The sequence below is a fragment of the Desmodus rotundus genome, chromosome 2, assembly GCF_022682495.2.
Source record: "Desmodus rotundus isolate HL8 chromosome 2, HLdesRot8A.1, whole genome shotgun sequence".
In the NCBI taxonomy this organism is placed as follows: domain Eukaryota; kingdom Metazoa; phylum Chordata; class Mammalia; order Chiroptera; family Phyllostomidae; genus Desmodus; species Desmodus rotundus.
This window is the reverse complement of record NC_071388.1, coordinates 21953413-21976663: the sequence shown is the minus strand read 5'-3', so window position 1 is coordinate 21976663 and position 23251 is coordinate 21953413. Positions and strand designations below refer to the sequence as shown.

General features: G+C 41.5%; 1 protein-coding gene, 1 long non-coding RNA gene and 1 other non-coding gene across 3 annotated transcripts; 1 reads left to right on the top strand and 2 right to left on the bottom strand.

The window, feature by feature from the left end:
- The first annotated feature begins 538 nt into the window (after window positions 1-538).
- C2H3orf33 (chromosome 2 C3orf33 homolog) lies at window positions 539-10965 on the top strand. The gene is made up of 5 exons (XM_024562929.4): window positions 539-790; window positions 2637-2696; window positions 6972-7119; window positions 7779-7939; window positions 10170-10965. The coding sequence occupies exons 1-5, from the start codon at window positions 677-679 to the stop codon at window positions 10557-10559; spliced, it is 873 nt and encodes a 290-aa protein (XP_024418697.1). The 5' UTR covers window positions 539-676; the 3' UTR covers window positions 10560-10965.
- Window positions 7934-22573, bottom strand: LOC123479967 (uncharacterized). Its single transcript, XR_006655797.2, has 3 exons — window positions 22401-22573; window positions 15181-15303; window positions 7934-8539 (listed from the first exon to the last, which is right to left on the bottom strand). It is a non-coding gene; the product is annotated as an uncharacterized lncRNA (long non-coding RNA).
- LOC112309715 (U6 spliceosomal RNA) lies at window positions 16590-16696 on the bottom strand. The gene has a single exon (XR_002975294.1). It is a non-coding gene; the product is annotated as a U6 spliceosomal RNA (small nuclear RNA).
- Window positions 22574-23251: the final 678 nt, after the last annotated feature.

The following is a 23251-nucleotide window of genomic DNA, read 5'->3' as shown; positions in this document are numbered from 1 at the left end:
CTTTTCGCAGCTTACCATGAAAAAAGTTGAAGACCTCTCCATACTGGACTCCAACTGTTTGGTGCGCGTTGGGTGTAATCCAGCGTGAGGGTTTTGCCGGGCGAGTGCGAAGAAGGCCTGGGGATTGGAGTTGAAGTTATTTTCAATGGAGGGATTGTAAGGCTAAAACAGAGACTAAGCTGGAAAAGATGGGAACTGAAGACGAGATGGGGCAGGTGGACAGGACGCGGTTCAGTGGCATGGTCATCTCAATGAGCGCTAAGAATTACTATTGTAAGTGGAGGAATGAACTACTTCAATTTCCTTTCTTGCATGGCACCTGGGAAACCCACACTGCGGCTGGGTTCATTGAAGTCACAAATTGATCATGATCATCTTCCCACTAGCGTGGTCGAGAATTCTTCAGTCCCCACCCTTGTCCCATACGGATCACCCACACGGCAGGAAAACCCTGCGAAGTGTGGAGCCGTCACTGCTAGGGTGTCTCACGGCGGGTTGGGAGGCCCGCCCACAGGCGACGGAAGGAGGGAAGGAGGTCGTCCGGCCACTCCCAGCGTGCGGCGCCCCGAAAAGCCTGAGGATCTCGGGTCCCCGCTGTCGGCCCGAGGATCGCGGCGCCCCCTGCCGTCCGCCCGTGGGGCGCGGCTTGGGCTCGGGCTCGCGGGAAGCCGGGAACATGGCTGGGCGGCCCGCGACCGGGGCCTGCCCGTCGGCCGACCGAGATGGAGCGGCGCCCAATGTCGTGGCGCGGGTGTCGCAGTGGGCGGACGACCACCTGCGCCTCGTCCGGGTACCGCAACCCCACCGGCCGGGCAGGTGGTGGGCGGGCCGTGGGCAGCGGGCCGGAAGGCCGCAGCCCCAGGGGGCGTGGGGGCCGCGGGCGGGGGAGGCCGGCGCAGCCCAGTTCCTGCCAGTACTGTGCTGGGTCCCGGGACTCCCCGGAGGGCCGGCGCCCACGGGCCTTTTAGAGCGGTTGCGGAGGGCCGAGCACATAGGCCCTGTAGGCCTGGGGACAGAAGAGGTTTCTTTGTTTTGTTTTTATTTTTAAGTGAAGTAAGAAGCCACTGAAATTCTAGCAAGGGAGGGACATTTGAGGCGACCAGGCTAGAGAGGATTGTGGCTAAGACCCCGGTGGTGGTGGTGTGAATGGTGTGGGTGTGGGGTGCAAAGAAATGGAGGAATCCGGGCAGCTTCCCCCTGGGTAGATGTTGGCAAAAGTTGCTGATATGTAGTAGTTGGGGGTAAATGTTTTGTTAGAATAATCTAGAGGACTTTTTGGACATGTAAACTTGAAGATGACTTATTAGACTTTTAAATAGAGCTGTGTGAACTTGAACATGGTCATTGGACTTCTAAACATAGTTGGAGATGTTCTAGGCAACTGGATATAAGACTCTAGTGTTGAAGGGAGATCAGAACTGGACTATATACCTTTGGGAATGAGCTGTGTATGCCTGAAGTATTTAAAGCTTGGATGACATCTTGGAGTGAGTCAGAAAAATTGAAGTACCCTAGTTTCAAACTGAGACCTACAGGACTCTCTAAAGGCTAGAAATTGGGGAGTGAAAAGAAGAATGTCAGCAAAGATTAAGAAGGAAGTGAGGGAGGAGGAAAACCAGGTGTCCTAAAAGCTAAGTAAAAAGAATATTTTCCGAAGGAATGACTGGCTTGGTTGAATTCTGCTGAGAATTTGGGTAGGATGAGCAGTCTTGAAATACTGTGCATCCAAGCAGCACACAGGGGCGGCTAGGACGATGCCTGTTTTCACTCCCGGGAGTGCAGCTCCAGCCTTTAAAGCACTGCTGACCACTTAGTGCTAGGTAAATATTTACTGCATAAATGAAAGGTGGTAGGTATGTATATACGTGTTAATTGACCAGGCCTCCCAGTCTTCCAGGTAAACAGGAAGAGATGCCTGGATTATTTTAAATGAAAAAAACGACTTCAGTAGGATTGAGAAAGGAAACAGCATTTAAGTTAGTTGAGAGATATATTATTGCAAATAACCCATTACAACATGAACCCCGTGTATGCTTTCCACTTCAATTTTTTATAATACCTAGTTGTATTTATGAAGGAAAGCATGTCAGATTCCCCCTTTTGTTCAGGGAGTTGCAAGGGTCTTGTTTTTTAATAAAACTCCTTTAGGTCTATTTCTTTTAAATGAAACACTATGAAAACATCACTAAGTTTTTCTCCACTACTTACTCACATGTATTTTCCAAGGTGTTGTATTTTAAAATTTTGGTGGTCGAGTTTTCTACCAAATACTTAAATTCCCACTGTAGACTCAGGATTCTGTGAGTTACTGTGGTCGTTACACAAGAAGTATTAAACTTGTCCTTGCTTTCAAGGAACTCATGGTTACAGGATTACATTTAATAGAGAACAATACAATATTATGCATTTACTGTGCAATTACTGTGCATGCCAGATTGCTTGGGAGAAAGGGGGGAAGGTTAATAGTTAGGTGGGCAGTTAAAGGGGTTTTTTTTGGAATAAGTAGGCCTTTAGTTGAAGAATGTGCCTTACTTGGACAGTTAGATATAGGAGGATAGTCTTTTTTTTCCCTTCTAATTAATACTTTCACTGTTGTGAATAATAAGTAGAATTAATCATTAAATCTCTTTCTGAAGAACTTCAGCACCATAATGGCCGTAGCTGGAATAATGTTACTTCTAAGAAGTGTTCGACTGGTAAGTTAAAAAATGAACAAGGCACTTTGGGAAACAATAGACAGTTAATTTGTTCTCACATCAGTTTTTATCTCAAGCAGTGTAGCATTTTGGTATTCACATTAGAAACATTTAAATAGTATTTTACAACAATGAACAATTAAGATCTTGTTTTAACAGTCAGGCATCCACTGTGTTTTATGGGAAGTAATTGCACGGCCTGTATTTCCAGCATCCCTTTCTTCATGCTTAAAAAGGAATCTGAAAGGATTTCGTTTGCTAGAGTGGTATAATCGCTGAATTTGCATTTCAGACACTGTAGAGTATCTCACAACTTTCTATAGTGGCTTTAGATTTAGATCACAGTAGAATTACGTCCCTTTCACTGAGTGATTTATGCTCGCTCTGATTTGCAACAGTCTTTAAGATTGTTGTTCAATGAATAAAGCAAGATGTGCAGTGTAAGAAAATAATTTATGCTTTCAGCTACCGTATTTTTTTGCACTTTCAATAGTGTTTTAATAATAAACATTGTGGAAATTCATTTGCTATATCAAGATTTACAAGGTTTTTTTGTAACTACTTGCTATAGGGGGTGGTGTTAGTGCCACGTTACAACCTAGCACGGATTTATTGCTGCTGTGTAGGTTCATTTCCTACATTTATTATTTCTTACTGTTTTATGTTATCATAGCTTGACTACAAGTGTTACCATACTACATCTTTTCCAGCTGTTGCCTTTCCCCCTGACTCCATGTCAGCACTTTTATCTGTTTTTTTTTTTATAAATGCCTCAATCTTATTTTTAACCCTATAGCTAATAGGTTCTTTCTTACAACTCCATGATTTTGTAAATCATATATTTAACATAATATGTGTATATATTTATTTATACATATTTTATATTTATTTTTAGTATAATATATATATATGACCAGAACTTTTGAGACTTTAGTTCTTTTCATTCTACTTTTTTCTTTCTTGATCTTAAAAATCTATATATTCCCCGTATTTTGAAGGTTTCCAAATTGTCAAAATGTTAAATGATCTGATTAAGACTTTGGGTAATAACAGTGCTGAGGGATCATTTCTCTTGGTAACCCTTAAAAATATACTTAAATCAGCCCTGGCTAGTGTGACTCAGTGGATTGATTTCTGGACTGTGAAGCAAAGTGTTAGCAGTTCGATTCCCAGTCAGGGCACATGCCTGGGTTACAGGCCAGGTCCCTGGTGGGGTGCACAAGAAGCAACCACACATTGATGTTTCTCTCCCTCTCTTTCTCCTTCCCTTCCCCTCTCTCAAAATAAATAAATAAAATCTTTAAAAAATAAAAATGTACTTAAATCAGTTTGGTGAAGGGCAGCAGGAAAGCAGAAGCAGAAGGTAGCTTTGTCATACTTAAACTCATTTTGAGTTCACAGTTAACTAAAACTTCTAACTTCTTTGTATATATGCTCCTGTTAGCTTATTCCTTCTATCCTTCATTAGTTTGGGGTAGAGTACAGGGGAAGACTTTTACATTTTAGCCTGTCATTCTTGTTGTCAAGATCTTATTTTTTATTTTTAAAGATTTTATTTATTTATTTTTAGAGAGAGGGGAAGGGAGGGAGAAAGAGAGAGAGAAATATCAATGTGTGGTTGCCTCTCACATGCCTCCTAATGGGGACCTGGCCAGCAATCCAGGCATGTGCCCCAACTGGGAATTGAACTGGAAACCCTTTGGTTCATGGGCTGGCACTCAAGCCACTGGGCCACAGCTGCCAGGACTCAAGATCTTTTTAAATATTCACTCTGACTCTGAGTGTTCATACCCTTCCACGCATCAGACCACGCTGATGTTTCATCCTTATGCTCTCATTCTGGTTGGTGGTGGTCACTTAAACTGGAGAGGATCCAGTGCGAGGCTGGTGGCTTACTCCTAGAGTGCCCGCCCCCGGTGATACTGATGAATTCATCAGTGCCACCGTTGTGTGTCAACTATGGACATTAGCCTACATTTCTTTGTTTTTCCCACAGACTTTTCCTAAAGAGCTTCTGTCAGGTGACTCACTTAAACTCTTTTAGGATTTCTCCTCTCTTTTATTTACATTCTGCATATTCTACATCCTTTTTTTTTAATTTTTGTTTTTAGGTTTTATTTATTTTTAGAGGCAGAGAAGACAGGAGGGAGAAACATCAATGTGTGCTTGCCTCTCACGTGGCCCCCACTGGGGACCTGGCCCACAACCCAGGCATGTGCCCTGACTGGGAATCGAAACTGTGACTCTGGTTCGCAGCCTGCGCTCAATCCACTGAGCCACACCACCCAGGGATGCATATTCCACATTGTTTATGTTATCGTGTCGTGTTTGTTTTGGTGCCACATTCCTAAATGCTGACGGTAGATCCAGAATCCTTCTCCGGCCCGATCCCCGCCCCCAACGTTTTCTTCAGAAAAAGTCTGTAACACTCACCTACTTTTTAATCTGGCTTCACCAGGTGTTAACATTTGTCACAGCTGTGCTTTCTCTTTCTCCCTCTGTGAAACCATTTGAAAGCAAGTTGCAGACATCAGGAAACTTGCCCCATAAATACCTCATAGTGTACTTCCTAAGGCAAGAATATGTTCCCGCATAGCCACATTAATATTAATTCTACCAATTAAATTTAACATTTTTTGCAGTAGTGTGGTCTCAGATACCATTCATACTCAGATTTGCTTTCGGAAAACACCCTTTGTGGCTGTTTTTCCCCAGCAGAAGATGGCAGCAAGGGTCCTGCATTGTCACGTCTCTCTAGTCTCCTTTAATCGGGAGAACTGTCACCACCTGTTTTTAATTTCTGTCTCTTGTGACATTGTCGTCGTTGAAGAGCCCAAGCCAGTTGTGTAGGAGAGCGTCCCACACTCTGGGATTTTGTGTGTCCTCATTAGATTTAGTGGGAACAGGAGGGTGGTGTGTACTTCTTACTGTGCTGCATCGAGAGGGTCATAATGCCAGTTCGTCCTGTAATGTTATCACACGCGACATGTTTAATAATCCCTTAGTGTTTTCGACCCAGTCCGTATTAAAATTTCCTTGATTGTCTAAATGAAGTCTTTTTTAAATAGATGATTTATGCAAATTAGGACTCAAATGGTCTGGATATTGTACTTGTTTGTTGTGTCTCTCATCTCATTTATTTTAGGACAATCTCCACTTTCTATTCCCCCCCCCCCAAGCCATTGATTTGTTAGAGCAACCAAGTTGGTTGTCCCATCGAATGTTCCACGTTCTGGATGTGTGTGCTACAATATGTTTCTTCTGTGGATTTTTTTCTGTAACGTTTAGTTCAACTTTGCTGGCTTAGGAAGTCGGGTACTAATTTATCCTGCATACGTGAAGTTCTCACGTAGACTTTGCTGGCTTAGGAAGTCGGGTACTAATTTATCCTGTATATGTGAAGTTCTCACATAGCCGTGATTATGAGTGAAGCTCATCCCCGTGTCCCTGTAGTATTGTTCATGTGGAAGACGTAGTTATAAAATGTTGACTAACTCTAGGGCATTAGGTGTTAGGCGTTCAATTACATTTCTAATGTGGACCTTTTTTTTTTGGTCCTTTTTCTCCTACAAGAGAAAAAATAAGAGAAATAAAAGTCTTGTCGATTAGGAGTTCTCCTTTAATTTGACTCAGCTTTGTTTAGGTTTTCCCAGCAGTACCTGCGTGAACAGACTGCACATCTGTACAACAGGATAGTGGCTATTTAACTGGATTTGGGTGGTGCCTGCTACAGGTCTACACTCATTATCCTCACTTCTTTTTGATGAGCTACGTCATCTTTTGAGGATTTAGCTTTTGGTAGTTAGGAGTCTGTTTAATGTGCTCTATAAGGTACCTTAAAATAGTAAAGTAGTGACAAGTATTTCTAAAGAATGTTCTTTTTTTATTTTTTATTATTCTCATTTATTATATTACAGATACCCCAATTTCCCCCCTTTTGCCCTCCTCCACCCAGCACACCCCCCTGCTGCCACACTCAATCCCATCAATCCCCACACTGTTGTCCATGTCCATGGGTCATTCATACATGTTCTTTGACTAGTCCCTTCCCCTTCCCCTTCTGTCCACCATTGCCCCCTCCCCTCTGGCAGCTGGCAGATTATAAAGAATGTTCTTAGAACTTTTGATTAAACCATGTTGAAATATTAATATAAAATTTAGAACCAAATAAAAAATTTTCAATGGTTGTCTTAAATGTTAAAATAACAATTTGACACACATAAATTTAAAGTGAAAATAATAACAAAATGTATTTTTCTCCTTGTAAATCATCAGACATCAAAATTTACAAGTTCTTCAGATATTCCAGTAGAATTTATAAGAAAGAATGTTAAACTACGTGGACGATTTCGCCGAATAACCGAGGATGGTTTAGAAATTGAACATATACCTATTACTTTACCGATTATATCTTCATGGAGAAGTAAGTAAGATGCAAGGGTAATATATACATACACACACACACACACACACACACACACAGGGTCTGGCACAAATAATGCCCCTTTTTATTACAAAATCGTTTATTACAGAATCATAAACATGTAATTCTCTAACAATATCACACTCAAGTACATCACATGACATTTTAGGTGAAATGTTCAAATTGCTGTCCATCTCATGGGAGACATTCACGTACCCTCCCAGCCGCACTCCAGCAGGCCGTGCTTCTGCTGGGCCCTGTATGTGTGTGTGTGTATATACATATATATATATACATATACATATATATATACATATATATACATATACATATATATACACACACACATATATATATATATATATATAATCTGGAAGTTTTTTTTTTTAAAGGTAAATTGGTTAAACCTCACATAAACCTCACATCCTATTGTAGACATTACTGAAATGGGTTTTTGAAATTATTCCATCTGTTATATACTCGTATTGTTTTAAAAGAAAACTTGACTATAGAAATGGATGGATTTACATCTGGAGAGAGTCTGGGTGTTTATAAATAAACATAATGGATTCAGGTGGTGTTTTGGGAGTTAAATGATTTTGCACTTGCATTCACAGCATAGCATTCAAGTTACATTCTTTTCTGCCTGACCTTTTCAGAAGAGCCACGTGGTGTTTTGCTGGTTAGGCTGGCCGGGGTAGAACTCACTGACACTGGGAAGGTGTGGTTACAGAAAGAACTAAAACCTTCCCAGCTGCTGTGGTTCCAACTTCTTGGAAAGGAGCATTCAGCACTCTTTTGCTACCTTTTAGTGAATAAGGTGAGTTGTGTAAAGAAATAATGAGCAATATCTTATTTTTTTATTTATACATAACTATGTCATTAATGAAAACCGTGGGTATATGATAGGCCTGAATATGTTTTGCCTTTTTAAACTGCTATTCTTCATGATTATATTTAGAGAACCAGGTAATTATTTCATATATACATTTTGTTATAAAATTTTAGTTACATATTATAAAAAATAGAAAATTAAGAAAAAGGAAACACTTAAAATTATTAATGCCTCTGGACATTGCTAATTTAAGGAGAGTCTTTATACATTTATTTATATTATGGGAATATGATGTCACACTTGGTATTAGAAACCACTTGTTGAATGATGCTTGTCAACTGGAAACTACACAAAGCAAGGGTGTTTTCTGAAGGTAAACATAGCTCAGTCTTTGAACTCCAGAGCGGAGCATCCGTAAACACTATTTATGATCAGTGGCCAGGCATCTGCAAACATAGCCTCCGAGGTGTCCTGCCGTTGCGATTGGCCATGGCCATTGGATAACTGGGGGTGCCCCAGAGCTTCGTGGGTGTCGCTGTGCGGAGTCCGTGGGTGTGCCTCACTCAGAGTTTTGGTGGGTGATCACTGAAAAAAGAGCATAGAAGAATTAAACAGTGGAAATGTTATTACAACAGAAGTAAGAGTCGTGTTTCTTCTTTTTAAAGTCCCTTATTATATAATAAGAATAAGTTGAAGAAAAAAATAACCATACATTAAAGTGATTGGAATTGTAACCATTTTAATTCTTAAGTTTTTGACTTATTGATAGAAAACCTAATGGAATCCATTATTTTTTGCTTGTCCAGATCATATTCATTTCTATCAAAATAAGAATTATCCAAAGCATCTTACATTTAAAATTGATACAGAATTCATGAAGAAGTCAAAGGTGTTTCAAAAACACTATCTTCTCTTTTAAGTTGAGGACTACATTTTACTTTTCCTCAAAGCCACCCTACGGAGTCACTGTTTTTATTCCCATTTACGGATGGGTCGCAGGGTGGCCGAGTGGAAGAGCCTCCACTCATGCCCAGGTCTTCCCGGTTCCTGAGCCCAGGCCTCACCTTACATGTTTTCCCTTACTCAGCTTCCTGGCAGGTGACCAAGCTGCGCAACATGTATATTGTGGTAATTTACATATGTTGAATTTTACTAAGGTGTGAATTTGAATTTTAATTATTCTGATTTTGGTTTAAGGGAATGAGCTTTTTAAATGATTGCAGAAAATATGATAAACATTTTAAAACTGATCTCTTAATTCTTCAGCATCATATACCAAAAGTTACTGCATTTAAAGGAGGAAAAGGTTACTTTTTCTTTAGATAGTCCTAGAAAATATCTCCTACTTTAAACCTGGAGTTTTCACATTTCTGGAATTTAACTGTAAATTACTTGTCTAATGAAGCTGTGAAATTATTAATAATCTGTTAAAATACCACAAGGACTATAGAAATAGCTAAGCTGGGTCTCCTTTATATTGTAAATTAGTGGGGAGAAAAAAGTCTCATTTATCCAGTTTCATTAGGAAGTGTGGGATTCCATGAATGAAATTTTCTGAAGGATAAAGATTCAAGGCCAGGCCTATTTTTATGTTAATTATTTTGTGGAAAGTGTTTTAAAAATGTACTTACATGCCAGTGCCTTTCTAAGTACTGGAGTTATTAACCTAATTTAATAGTTTCATGATGATTCAGTTCATTTTGCATTTACCCACTGTTGAGTTTCTTTGGCCTATGTCCTGTGGTCCATTCCCCCACTAAACAGCAAACAAACCACTTTTTATATACTTCACTGCTTCTGCACCTCTTTGGATGAGACCAATGAGGCTGTGGAGAACAATATGTTATAAAACAGGCAATTGACTTTGAGTAAGATCTCTTTTAGTAATGAAATTCTTGGATTTCACATAGCTGTTTTAAGCTCTTGGGGAAACTTTGGCTTTTTGGTTTTTCTCGGGAGGACTAAAGTTGCTGAATGACTGATTTTAAAGTAAATAGATGACAGCTGTGGGGGGGAGACTAGGGGGTGGAGGGATTGAGCAAAAAGGAAAAAGGACAGTGTGGAGATTACTGGGGGAGGGGAGTAGTAGGGGACTAAATAGTAACAGAAAAAAATAAAATAAAGATTAGATCAAAAAAATAGTATAGTAAGTAGATGTTATGGGTATACTATCAATTTTCTTAATTAATTGGTTTGTGTTATTTTTTTATTCAAGGGTAGATTTTTTAGTGTGAGTCTGAATGAAGAAATTTTGAGAAGAGGCCTTGGCAAAACTGTTCTCGTTAAAGGGTTAGATTATGATTCTAAAATCTATTGGAAAATACACAGAAACTTACTTAAAGCTGAATTAACAGCCATAAAAAAAGGAGAAGGAATATGGAAGGAAGAATCTGAAAAAGAAAGTTATTTGGAAAAATTCAAAGGCTCCTGGAGAGAAATATGGAAAAAAGACAGTTATTTAAAAAGAATTGGATCAGATTTCAACCTGAAAAAAGAAAGTTATTATGACAAATTTAGAAATACTTACGAAGCGTGGAAAGACCACTCGTTAATCCTGAAGTTCAGAGAACTTACAAGTCGCATACACTTTCGTAGAAAAGGGTGAAATACTCCTAGAGAGCGGGAGATGACCTGCTCTGAGAAGAGAAAACTATGGAAATACATGGATATTTTTCATGGGTTTAAAATGGGAATTCCTCCCCTCCCCTGAAATGATCAAAGTTGTGTTCTCATGGTATTTACATATTTGAGAGATAATTGTTATAAAGATAGTATCAGAATAATTTAAACAAATTGTGATTAATGTAATATACTTACAAGAAAAACAAAACACTCTAAACTTACCAGGTTGGAGGATACATACATGTAGTGCTGATATTTGAAGAGAGAGTTTAACCATGGGTTGTATTATTTTTAGTTATTTTGGACAGCCATATTTAATTGTTTGAAGAGAATAGTCTTCCAGTTTTATCAACTTTGTTACTTATAATAAAGGAACTGTTTATAACTCATGTCTGAGGCTGCTCTTTTCTCTCATCTGCTTTCTGTCCGTGAATTTGGGTCATTTCCCCTGGAGAAGTTCACTTAGACCTTTCTTAGCAATAAAGAATGCTAATTCCCCCATTATTACGTGAGGACAGAATCTTTTATTTTTTAAGGTTTTATTTATGTATTTTAGAGAGAGGGCAAGGGAGGGAGAAAGAGAGGGAGAGAAACATTATTGTGTGGTTGCCTCTCGCACGCCTCCAACCAGAAACCCAGCCTACCACCTCGGCCCATGCCCTGCCTAGGAATCGAACTGGCAACCTTTCAGTTTGCAAGAAGATGCCCAGCCCACTGAGCACCCCTGTCAGGGGAGGAGTACAAAATCTTGAAGATAATGATAAGGGGGATAATCCTGAGGATAAAAAATGTGTTTAGGATGGCAGCAGAGAGTAGAAAGCATAGAGATGCCTTATGACATTGTTAAACTCCAAAAGTAGCCAACCCTTGAAAGATGGTATCATCCAACTTCTCAATTACGTGAACTAGTAAATTTGTTTATTTTAAAGCCAGTTTGAGCTGGCTTGAGGATTTGGCATAAACACATACTTGCTGCTAAAACCACGCTGACAGTGCACAGCCTCTTTGACAATGCTGCTGATGATCTGCTAACATCCATGATGTCCACATTTTTCTTAGTGACTTGTGATCCTGATAAAAGTCAGAGCTATCATCTGGTCCAAATAGTCGCTCCTGGGAGAGTCAACAATACAGAATGAGAAGTTTACTGCAGCCACCTGACTCCAGGTTAAAACATAATAAAGTGGCCCTGGCTGGTATAGCTCAGTGCATTGAGCGCAGGTCTGTGAACCAGTTAGGTCGCTAGTTCAATTCCCAGTCAGTGTACATGCCTGGGTTGCAGGCCAGGTCCCCACTAGGGGTGTGTGAGAAGCAAGCACACACTGATGTTTCTCTCTTTCTCCGACCCTTCCCCTCTAAAAGATAAAAAAATCTCAAAAATAAATAACGAAGTGCATTTCCCGACATTTGTGAAGTCACAATTTTCCAAAGATTCTTTTTTTTTAATGTGGTTTTATTTCATCATCTTTGGGAAGGATAAGAGGTTATGTTACCGATTCAAGGGTTGTGTGCCTGATGCTTCAAAAGGCCAATATTCAAAACATTAACTTGGTGTTAGGATAGGTTTATTGATCAAGAAAGTGCCAGCTTGTGAAGATAGGGCCTTAAAGCTCCCGCAAATCCACGAGAGCCCAGAACTTAGGCTGCTTTTATGTAATTAATGGGTAGGGAGAGTGGGCTGGGCAAGAGGTGTGTGACAGCTAGACCTCAACAGAGAGCCCGAGGAAGAGGATGAAATCTCTAAATCTTGTTCCCCGGTCTCTGCTCCTGCTGATCTGAGTCTGGTCTTGAGGCTCCTGCAAATTTTTGCCAGCTCAAGTCTCAAGCAGAATGCCTCTAATAATTAGTCTATCTGTAATTAGATGCAGGAACTATTCGCCTGAATGCCATGGGAGAAATGCAGGCCAGAATTAAGAGAGAGTCAGAGGGATCACAAGCATTTCACTCTTATAGTTACATACTAGATTCTAAAACCTGGGCCTAATGCCTCAACAGCTTTTTGTTTTGTTTTAAGGAGATGTTTATTTTTATTTACAGAGAAATAAACATTTAAACTAGTTTTATAGCAACCTCTTGAGCTGTTTGCATTTCCAGTTTGCCTCCCAGTGATGTCAGATCTCATCCTGGTTCTCACTATAATTAGTTCTATGACCTTTACCAGCTCAGCCAGTGGACAATTGTTTTTCCAGTTAAGGCAGGTGAAGGTGAGGCTGATGCAGGTCTTTCTATGGACTAGAATGATCCAGTCTAACCTTTCCCTTGATGCTGTAGTAGGGAACTCTGATTTTATGGACAAGGTGGAGAAGAAGAAAAACAGATCGATGGGACTTCTGTCATGTGCAGTCGCCGTGTGCTGAATATCCTCGCTCTCCACGTAAAGAGTAGAATGTGATCCTGTTGGCCAGCAGCTTTCATCCGGGCCAACAACCTCTGCTTTTCTGTTTTTCTCTCTGGTGTCTATTGTAGACCAGCTTGTTTGATGGCCCAAGGCCAAAGTGCTCTAGACAATTGCAGAGAGGCTAGATCTTTGTCATTGGAGATTTTTATAACAGGGCCATTTGGAAAAGTGGGAAAATCCCTTTTAGGCTGAATTTCTGACCATAGTCCAGGTTCTTTGCTTTGTTCAAATAGAGAATTTACTACTTCTTGGACTTCCTCCTGTCTTCAAAACAGGATCCATGACCGTCTTTCCTCCCTGGCATTTGCATATCTAGACACGTTTACTTTCTAAATATATATTTATCAAATGAATTTAGTTCTTAATTTTTCTAAAGGATTGGATTTTTATGACCCTTATCAATCTGTTTTCTTCTAGATCCACATTTCCTCTTTCAGGTTTTATTTATTTATTTTCCAATCATACTTCTTACATAGGAGATATTGACAGCAACACCAGCTTTATCCTAAGGAGTGATGGACAAAACTTGGGAGGAGAGTGAAAACTATGCCCGTGCATATGATCTGGCACAGGTATGGTTGGGCAGCTGAAAGCATATTCTAGCAACACCTAGAAAGGGGGAAACAGACAACCAAGTGTCCTTACAATTTGCTTTCTGTTTGCTGTATTGATGTTTCTGTTGGTTCCATGCATGAGACAGGCATCCAAATGCTGGCTCCTCTCTGACACGTTTGGTCACAGTTGTTCCATGAGTGCTCTCTAGGCATCCTCTGTCTTGGGAGACTCTTCCTACTTTCTCTCCTCACCTACTTAACTCCCAAGGCAGTCTGGTCTACAGTCTTTTACTTCTGGATCCCTACCCTCTGGGATGGCAAGGACACTGAGTTTGCTTGTGGAAGGTGACTGGACTGAATCACTCCATTCATGGGTATGTGTGTTGGGAGGAGGGATGGATTAGCAAGTTTTGGCCCTGCCACTTCCCATGGTATTAGTTCAACTTAAGGGAAATTCATGTATTTTTATACTAAGTGTACTACGTGATGGGAATGTAGGCTCTCTACCATGTACTTCCTCTCTCTTCCTTTCCTCTTTTGTCATGCTTCTTTCTTCTTGCCTCAGGGAAGTGAGGTGCTGGAAGGTCCAGTAATTTAGCAAATGTCAAAAGAGATCATCACTATTTCCCAACATAGTGAAAACAGGATGTACGGCACCCTGGGTCTAGCAGAAAGGGCGGCGAAGTGCTAACATCAAATCCTTCTCCCGCCTTGTGTGAGCAGGAGAGGGAAGGGATGGTCACTGCTCCACAAACTCCTCCTTCCTCCAGGACCTCTTTTGTCTCTTGACTGTGAAACCTAATCGGCTTACCTTTCCCACCACTGGGAAAGCTTGGGGAATCTGCTGCCTAAAATGCCATCTTTTAAAAACTTGACTTGAAGAAATATTAGGGTCATTAACTCCAACAATTGTACTATCATCTCTCCCATTATTCTTGCTCTCAGTGGTAATTTTGAGTGTGCTAAAGATGTATAGTGGTTAGTGCTCAGTACTTCATACCAACATGGTGCATTTGCAAAACCTGCTTTAGAAGAATTAACTATATCTGAGACAGGCAGATAATACTGGGCCCAGAGTTTCATCCTTTTCTGGATGTGCCCAGCATCATGTGGTTCCTCATCAAGGTGAAGTTTGCATCTCTGAGATATGAGTTCTCCTGGGATAATGTAACTCCATGTGCTGTCCACAATCCGACTAAAATCCAGTGGTTGTATCTGGAGCTGATTTAGAGACAGTGGCTTTTCATAGACAACATGGTTCACAAAGCCAGGAAACAGCGGCATTTCAGAAGTTTGAGGCACCAACAGAATCATTCTTGCTTAAGCCGCCGTTGGCAGACACACCGAGGAACAGCAGTTGCTGCAGGGATAGCCCGGATGGAGATGTAGTCCTGGCTTTGCTTTGTGGTGTCCAGAGAAGTTTTCCTCAACCTTCTTGTGGTCCCTATCTGGGTCTGAAAATTAAGCTGACAAAGACAGATTAACAAAAGAAAAAGAAAATTTATTTAATTGGTTTTACGGGACATGAGACACTTCATAAGGAAACAATGACCCAAACAATCAGACCTGAGTATTTTGTGCTAGGTTTGATGAAGAGCGCCTGGTCACGGAGGAATATGGTAAGGTAAGGAGTATGAGGCAAGTGTACTAACCTGGAGGAAACTTAGCAAGACCTGTCTGTTCGGATTCCTCTTGGTGTCCCTTTGCCGTTGGAGATAAGGATGCTCCTTTCCTCCAGCGACAGGGAGGGCACTTTTACAGGAAGGTTTGATGACCTGTTTCAGGGAAGAAGGCAAGTGAAGGAGGAAGTCCAGTGACTTTTCTGCTCTGGCTATGTTCTCAGACTCCTTTAGCTTTAAATGTGAAATATGCCCAGGTGCTGGTATTTTGGGGTAGTTAGTGGTCTGAACCTCGTTGGTGGTTTGGAGCTTTTCTACTGCTGTTTCCAAAAGCTGCTATTTTGATGAAGGCAAATCACAGGAAGAAACTAAGGCAAATTTATGAAAAGACTTAAGAAAAAAACCTCATGATTAAATATTAAAATGTTAAGAATGGAAATTTAAAAGTGATAGAGGAAAAAACCTTAATTATGGATCAACTATACTTCTATTTCAAGATGGCCATTGAGCTTATTTACTTCCACTCAAATTACATGAAAGTATCAAACAAATACTAAAATAGAAAAAAATGGTGTCAATGATGGAAAACAGGATGATGCCATTAACTATCTGGACATTTGGAAGTTTTGCAACCTATGATGAAATGGCATTAGATCGAGATACTGATGACTCTAGGGTCCAGGATTTAGGAAAGAAGGTGAGGCTCATACAGAAAGTGAGTCCGTGCCCTAGTTTGGAATCTCTGAGTGGTAAGAATTCCTTTTGGTCGGGTCCAGCGGTAGTTCCTCATGACCTGAAGCCTAAGCCAGATGTCAATGTGCCCAGTATATAATACGCAGGGCAAACAGGATGTGTCAGTAGTTCATGGTACACGTCTTATGCCACTGGACAGCGATAATGTCGATGCCCAGTGCTGGCAGCGTGTGAATTTCTTGGTCAGTCAGTCCGGGTGCCCCGTTCTGCTGTCCAGAAGGTGAGCCGTCCTCGTCCGCTCTATCCTCCAGAGCCACTTGAACAGTAGGCGTGGGGGGAAGATCTGCCCCTTGAGGGCTGCACGACTTTAGAAGCCCCTGCCTGCTGATGTGGGTTCACGGCCAGAGTGTTATGCAATCACAGGCTCTTTTTTTCTTTCAGAGGTTTAATCCTACGTGGCTCTGAGATCTATCACTTTACCGGGAAAAGGTGTGCAGTTGGGGTCCTGCTGAGCACACTTGTTTCTGTTCTGGTCATTATGCGCAGGATGTTTTGCTGGTTTTACATTTCTGAAGGACACCCTGGAGCAGTGTTTTTCACCTGTGGGGCCCTGAACTATTAGTGAGATGTGAAATCAATTTAATGGGCTGTCACCAGCAATGAAAATGGAAACATAACAGAATAAAATCTATCAGACTGAGTTGCACATAGCAAAGATAGCTGTTGTTTTGTTATTTTTTTTCTTTTTTAAAAATTTGGAACACTTCATGAATTTGCATGTCATTCTTGCCCAGAGGCCATGCTAATCTTTTCTCTATCGTTCAAATTTAAGAATATGTGTTGCTGAAGCGAGCATTTATTTTTTTGTGATAAATATATTTGAATGTGTGTACTGACTTGTAGTATAAAAATACATGTGTTCCTGGAAGGCACTATAGAAGACCTCATTTTCTAGCACACTCTTTTGAAGAAACTCAATGAATAGATTTCTATAACTGAAGTAAGGACAACAATAATTCAGACAGTAATGAAGTTTTTGTAAAGGTGGAGATATTGGGATCATTGCTTCTATTTTCTGTTTTATTTTGGTTATCAAAACACAGCTTGTAGGTAATTTAGTAATGAAATTGAGTAATAGCGCCCTCTCCTGTTCTTCCACAACACTGCAAACATTTATTTAGCACTTGTCACATAATTATTTATCTACTTGTCTTCGCTCTTTTCAAGGCATAGTGAGTGTGTCCTGTAACTCAAACCATACCTTGTTAAATTTTGGATCATTTCTGCTTACTCTACAACATTCAGCCCGGTTTCTTGCTTTTTGGAAATTATATTCTCTGATACATCCTATGATCTTACACCATGAAGACTAATTTGCCTTAAATGGTCTGAAAGAACCTTTTTTTAAAAAAAATTGTCAAATTGTAAAATGTTATTTATTTTGGAAAAATCAAGCCCCCTAAGTACACACTTAGTTTAAATGTGTACGTAAATGACACAAAAACAACATACAGTTTTTTAAATGCGGTTTTTCCTTTTACTATATTTGTGTGGAAAAACCTAACCATTTGTTGTCCGGTTAATTACTAAACCAGATTTAGTGAATTACTAAACTAAACAGGTGTTAGTAATGGAGAGTACATACTCCATTAGGATTCAAAATGGTAAGGAATAGTAAGGAAACAGAAGAATTTTCCTTGTGGTGCAAATGCCTGCCTGTTATCCACCGTACCCCACCACTCCCCTCCCCCAGCTTTCAAAGCTTTGGGATTTACATTTTGCCTTATCAGTTTCTTTCTTCATTTTGTCTCTGCAATATAACTTGCTCATTCATCCAAAATTTTGTTCAGTGTCTACAGAAATGATTGCTGTAATAGATGACTGGTCTGCAATTATACAGATTATGAAGATATGTTTTCTTTTAATTATATTACAGGATCCTGCAGGAATTTTTTAATGGTAGTATGGGAAGGGGAATCAAGTACATTTTACAATGGAAATATGTCGTTTCAGAATTTCAGTTTTACTTCCTAGCTGAAGCAAGGACTTCAGTTACATGTCTATCCAGCCCAGCAGTATGTGACCATCCTGAAAGTTGTAGATACTGGCTCTGTGGGAGGTCTCTCTGGAAAGGAGCCTCACAGAGCTCAGCTGTGAAGCACTTAGGAAGAAGGAAAAGGGGCTCTGTCCTCCTCTGACACTGTTGTCTTCTCTAAATACTTCATTCCCAGCCCTCCAAACCCCCAGGAGAAAAAAAAAGAATGAAACAAATTGGGGGAAAGTGGGAAGGGGGAAAAGTGGGAAGTGGGAAAATTTCACTTGAGCACATTTCCTGCCTTTTAAAAAGTATTCATTCTATGCTGGGAACTGAAAATCTCTTGAGAAGCATTACTGGGGTATAAGAAAACCTTAGTTGAGTTGAAGAATTTAAACCTAGGCAGGCATAACACTGCTCCTTTATCTCTATCCGACATTCACGGGATGAATTATTTTGCCAAGGTTTTCAAGTGGGGAACCTAGAAGTTAGAATTGACACCTAGTCCAAACTCATTCCTGATCTTGACAAACAAGTTAAACTATATTGTCTCCTTATTTGTAAGGTGAAAAAGTGCATTTGCTTGTAACATTTAACAATTCCATATAAAAGGAGAAACAATTATGTAGGCTTGCTATAGAAAAAATGTGAATAGCACATTTAAAAATGGATCATGGAAAAACATTATTGTCTATTGGTAAGAGATTTAACCTTAAATGTTTTTTCTTCCACAGGCCAAATGCATTTCTGTGTGCAGAGTTTGTTAGTATTGAAAAGCTTTAAATAGGTTGCCAGTAAAAATAGACATTTTTGAGAGCTCAGTTTATACTAGGAGCTTCACGTATGTCGGTCTTAGTTAATTTAGTTACTCTGGAGGCTGCATTTGTTCCATTAACCAAGATTATAGCCCTGTAACAATGTGTTAATTTAAAAATGAATTTAAGTATTTCCGTGAGTTCTCCACATTTCTGAATATATAAAAGAGTGCCAAAATATTAATAATTTTTGGAACTGGTGACTAATATATACTGCTTCATTATGATTCATCTTTTGGGTGCATACGAAACTTTTCATGAAGAACACAAAACACAAAATGAAACAACTCTCCAGCTTGGGAGGGAAAGATTGGTGGCACTTGCAAGGGTCTGTCCGCCCCCTACTCTCCCACCCCCCAGTCCTTGTTGATGAACTCAGGAAGTTTCTTTTCTCATTGAAAAAAAAATCTCTTATGTACATATGAGTCCGTATAAAGGTGTTTATGTCTTTCTCAGGTGGCTGATTCAGGAGGGCGTACTGTAGGGAACACCTGCTCTTTTTATCTGCCAGAATCCCTTCCAAACCTCCCAGGAGGAACAAATCCTCCCTATGTGTTATCTCCTCGGAGTTCTGGAGGGGCTGCTGCTCATACTGTCTCACCTCCCTGGCTATAGGGGTGGCTGCATAATCAGAGACTGGCCACACGTATACTCTACTTGTTGCTGACCACATTAATAGACCTATGGGTGGAGACACGACCTGAACCAGGTCAATTAGAATCCTTTCCTACCACCTTATTTGCAGATGGTAAAAGCAAGAAGGCCTCTCTTTCCCCTGGGATCACTAGCTGAGATGATTGAAGCCTAGCGCTATCCCTGGTAATGCTTTCCCCACCCCCACCAGCCTATAGATGATACACACATGTGATAGGAGGGAATGAGATCAAAACATTGAGAAAAGCAGGGAAAGAATAGAAGCAAAAATGAGAATGAGTATGATAGAGAAATGATTCTGAACTCGATTCTGTCGTTCCTGAAGCCCCTCTGTTAAGGTGAGAGTTAGTACATTGGCTTTTCCCCTGAAGCTAGTTTGTGTCTTCTTATTTGTATCCGGAAGTCTTGACCAATATGGGGAGTAAGGCCTTAAGGACAGCTGCTGCTTTGTGCTTCAGTACTATCTATAGTCCAGCTAAGACGTAATCTAGAGCAGTGCCTGGTACATGGCAAGTACTCAACAAATGTGTTGAAAGAGGGATAATTCCTTCTTGATGACAATTAAAGTCTTTGATTGTTCTCTTGACTTCTTGATGTATTGATTGAAATAGGGATAATATTCATCTCTTTCACTCTCTTGCTATATGAGTATAACTTATGTTGCTGGTTAAATTTGACTATCTTAAATATGGCTATTTTTGAATTGAAAGCATAATTTTTCTACAGCTAGAAAAACCTACTTCTGACACAGGTTCCCAGTACAGTTTTCTAAGAAGCCCCTTATGATATGTAGCAAAGCAGGCCCAACCACAAGGTACATTAATCACCTTACTGCGTATCAGGCAGCTTTTACAGGGTTTTCTGTGATCCTGGTGTCAGTGCGCGTTCTGTATCAAGGCAGAGGTGATATGTAGAAATCCGGCAGCTATTTAGAAGGGAGGCCAGGCAGTGCTGTGCCAGTATAATTAATGAGAGTCATTGCTCTGGAAGCAAGAGGAGAGTGGGGGTTGGGAAGGATGTCTTTCACCAGTCAATGGCATGTAAGAAAAATCGGTGCTTTCACAGCCCTCTTTACTGCTGGGAGGAGGGTAAGTCAAAGGACCCCTGTAAAGGGCTCTCTGCGACTCACTGCGCGGGTGGAGGTCCTCCTGTATGGGGAAGCAGGATTCAACCCCAGACTTTTCATCAGGGCTGATTTCAATCTTTAATTGAACTACTAGCAGGAGTCCCTTACATTTCAAAATCCTTATTAAAAGGTTATGGCTTACCTGACCAAGAGACCATTGAAAAAAAAAGTACTTTAATACCATATAGGACATACAGCTCAAAGAAGTGTTAACCGAGATCCCATTTCTTCCAATTCCCCTGTAACCGGTGGAGTAAGAGGGTATTATTTGTTTTGGTTTTCTATTGACTTTTTGGTAACCATGGAGGGGCTGTGCGACTTAGGCTGTTTTCTACCCACTGTCTAATCCCTTTGTTATTATTTCCCCTGATTGTCACGGCAGGGAAAAATTAGTCTGTCCTGCTTCCGTAAACTCAGCAATGTACCATCATTTTCTTAGTTTTCGTTATTTCTTTCCTCTGATTAATGGTGTAAAAAGAAGACTCAGGGGGGAAAAGTTACATTAAAAGATTTATGGGCTTATTCCTATGTCCTAAACACTGAAGACCAAGCTTTAAGTATGATTCACACATTATCTGTTTAATTTCTGATAAATTGAGGATTTGTGTGGGTACATAAAAAAAAAAAAGTAAACTTAGGGAGGTTTCTTTCTATGAAGCCCAAAGACCTTCTATGTCTTTTTCCAAACTGATTTCTCCTTGGAACCCTGGCAGGGAGAAGTTCAAGTGACTGTTCTGGTGGCTTTTCCTTTTATCCTGAGAGTCCAGAACTGCTTTCAGGATAAAGTTTCTCCTTGCCCATGGTGCTTTGCTCTGACATTGTAATTGCCTCCGTTGAATTGAATAATACAAATGGGTTGTTTCTATGGTATCGGCTAAGTGGGATGAAAAGGTGAAACCCTAGATCTAGCGCTGAGAAGTCACGGTGCTATTCCCCACCCCCTAACTGTCCGTCAAATTAGACGGGCAGCCAGGCTCGGCTCTGCATGCTTTGGCACTCATTTGTAACTTCCTGAGCAAATTCACGCATGAAAAAGAAAATGACTTTAGTTTATGTTGTTACTAAGCCCAGAAAATCCCTGCCAACCCCATGCTGTCAGCTTTTCTAGAGCCTTCTTATTGGTGGAGAATTTTAAACTGAAGGTGAGTGAGGAGCAGCGTCTCGCAGACCCTCCCAGGCAGGCTTTGAACTAACAATAGGGCAGGTTGAATGAATGCTGATAAATGCAAATCCCGGAAGGCCGACGCCGGATCACACCGCGGCAGCAGAGGCCAGCGGGTCGGCGTTCCAGCAGCCGCACCATCCTGCTCACTCACCACCCGTAGTGCGCTCAGTAGACTTCAACGTTTCATCACCCTTTGAGTGCCTACTGTATACGAGCTTTCCTCTGCCACGGCCGGGCTCTAACTGCCCGCAGGTTGGCTGCTTGAGTCCTCCAGTCACTAAATTGATCTGATTGAATAATTGGCCCGATAACACTTAACAGACGCGTCCGGAAAAAGTGCCGGCGGAGGCAAATAAAAAGTGTTATCTACACTCCCTCTTCCTCAATCTTAGCTGCACTTTACTCAAAGCAAATCTCCTTGGTTGCAACGGCAGAACTGATGCTATATTTTCTTAGAATGGTAAAACAAACAAACAAACAAACAAACAAACAAAACCCGCGAGGGGCGATAAGATGGACAGTCCGGGATTTTCTTAAAGACGTGGTCCTGATACTTTTTACTTTGATGCAAATTGCACACAGCTCCCAGTCCAAGCACCCTCACCTCCAACTTCGTTTAGCCAAACTCCTTTACTCTGCCACTGCTGAGATTCTCCGGGACACATCCCCCAACTGAGCACCAATGGGGTGTCCCTGAGTGGGGGAATCATTGAAACTTGAGGGGAGATATAGATAGACTTCATTTCCAGTGCTGCTGGCCCTTACCTGCCGGGGATCCCCGCAAGGGGGTGTAGGCCTAGGGGTCAAGGTCCACCCCTCGGCTCCCTGCACCCAGACGGAAGGCCGGAGCCTGCGTTGGAGACAGGAGCTCCAGTCCACTCTCGCCAGCTCCAGTTCCTGATTTCCGCGGGAGCTACGGGGCTAGGAGGGAGGGGGCTGCAGGGCGAGCGTGAGGATTTGAATGAGAAAGCAGGTTGTGCAGCGCCGGCGCCCCGCTCTTCCCAGCCCGACTTGGGAGAGGGGGAGGTTCTGCTGGCTGGTGGGGAGAAGTGCCGTTCTGGGGGGGTGGTTCTGACCCTTGACAGGGTTTTGGAGTTGGAGTCACGGGAGCCAATAACTCATCACCCGCGCACTTTGGAGGTCGCTCCTGTGCCAAGGGCTCCGAAGAATCCTTCCTCTGCCGAACACTTAAAGTTGAGCAGGTCGGTGCTTTGGGGGGAACCAGGGGGTACGAGAAAGAAAAGGGAGATTGGTAGGTCCGGCAGTCCAGGTGTGCCAGGGAGCAGGTGGCCCGAGTTCCTCTCTTTGCAGTCCAGGCCGGGAAACGTTCTTTAGGACCGTGTGAGTGCTGTGCGTGGGGATCCCGCAAGCCCCTGTGTGGAGCACTGGACCACGGGTGGCTGGTCTTGGGGTCCCCTAATTCAGAAGGATGGAGAGTGAGAGCCACCCCAGAACTGAATTCTTGGGTCTCTCGTGGTGGTGGGTGGGTTTTGCCGGGTGGAAGGTAAAGCATACTTTCTGGATGCATCGCCCCCCGCCCCCACGCGGTCCGGGGGACCCGTCTCTGAGCCCCGGACGCCGCGGTGAGAGCAGGTTGGTGTTTCCCAGCAAAGGCA

What these genes read in the sequence shown, in the direction of transcription:
- C2H3orf33 (XM_024562929.4), top strand. Translation starts at nt 677, where the DNA reads ATGGCTGGGCGGCCCGCGACCGGGGCCTGCCCGTCGGCCGACCGAGAT. An exon ending in ACCACCTGCGCCTCGTCCGG is followed by an intron (nt 791 to 2,636) that starts GTACCGCAACCC and finishes CTCTTTCTGAAG; the next exon opens with AACTTCAGCACCATAATGGC. An exon ending in GCTACCTTTTAGTGAATAAG is followed by an intron (nt 7,940 to 10,169) that starts GTGAGTTGTGTA and finishes TTTTTATTCAAG; the next exon opens with GGTAGATTTTTTAGTGTGAG.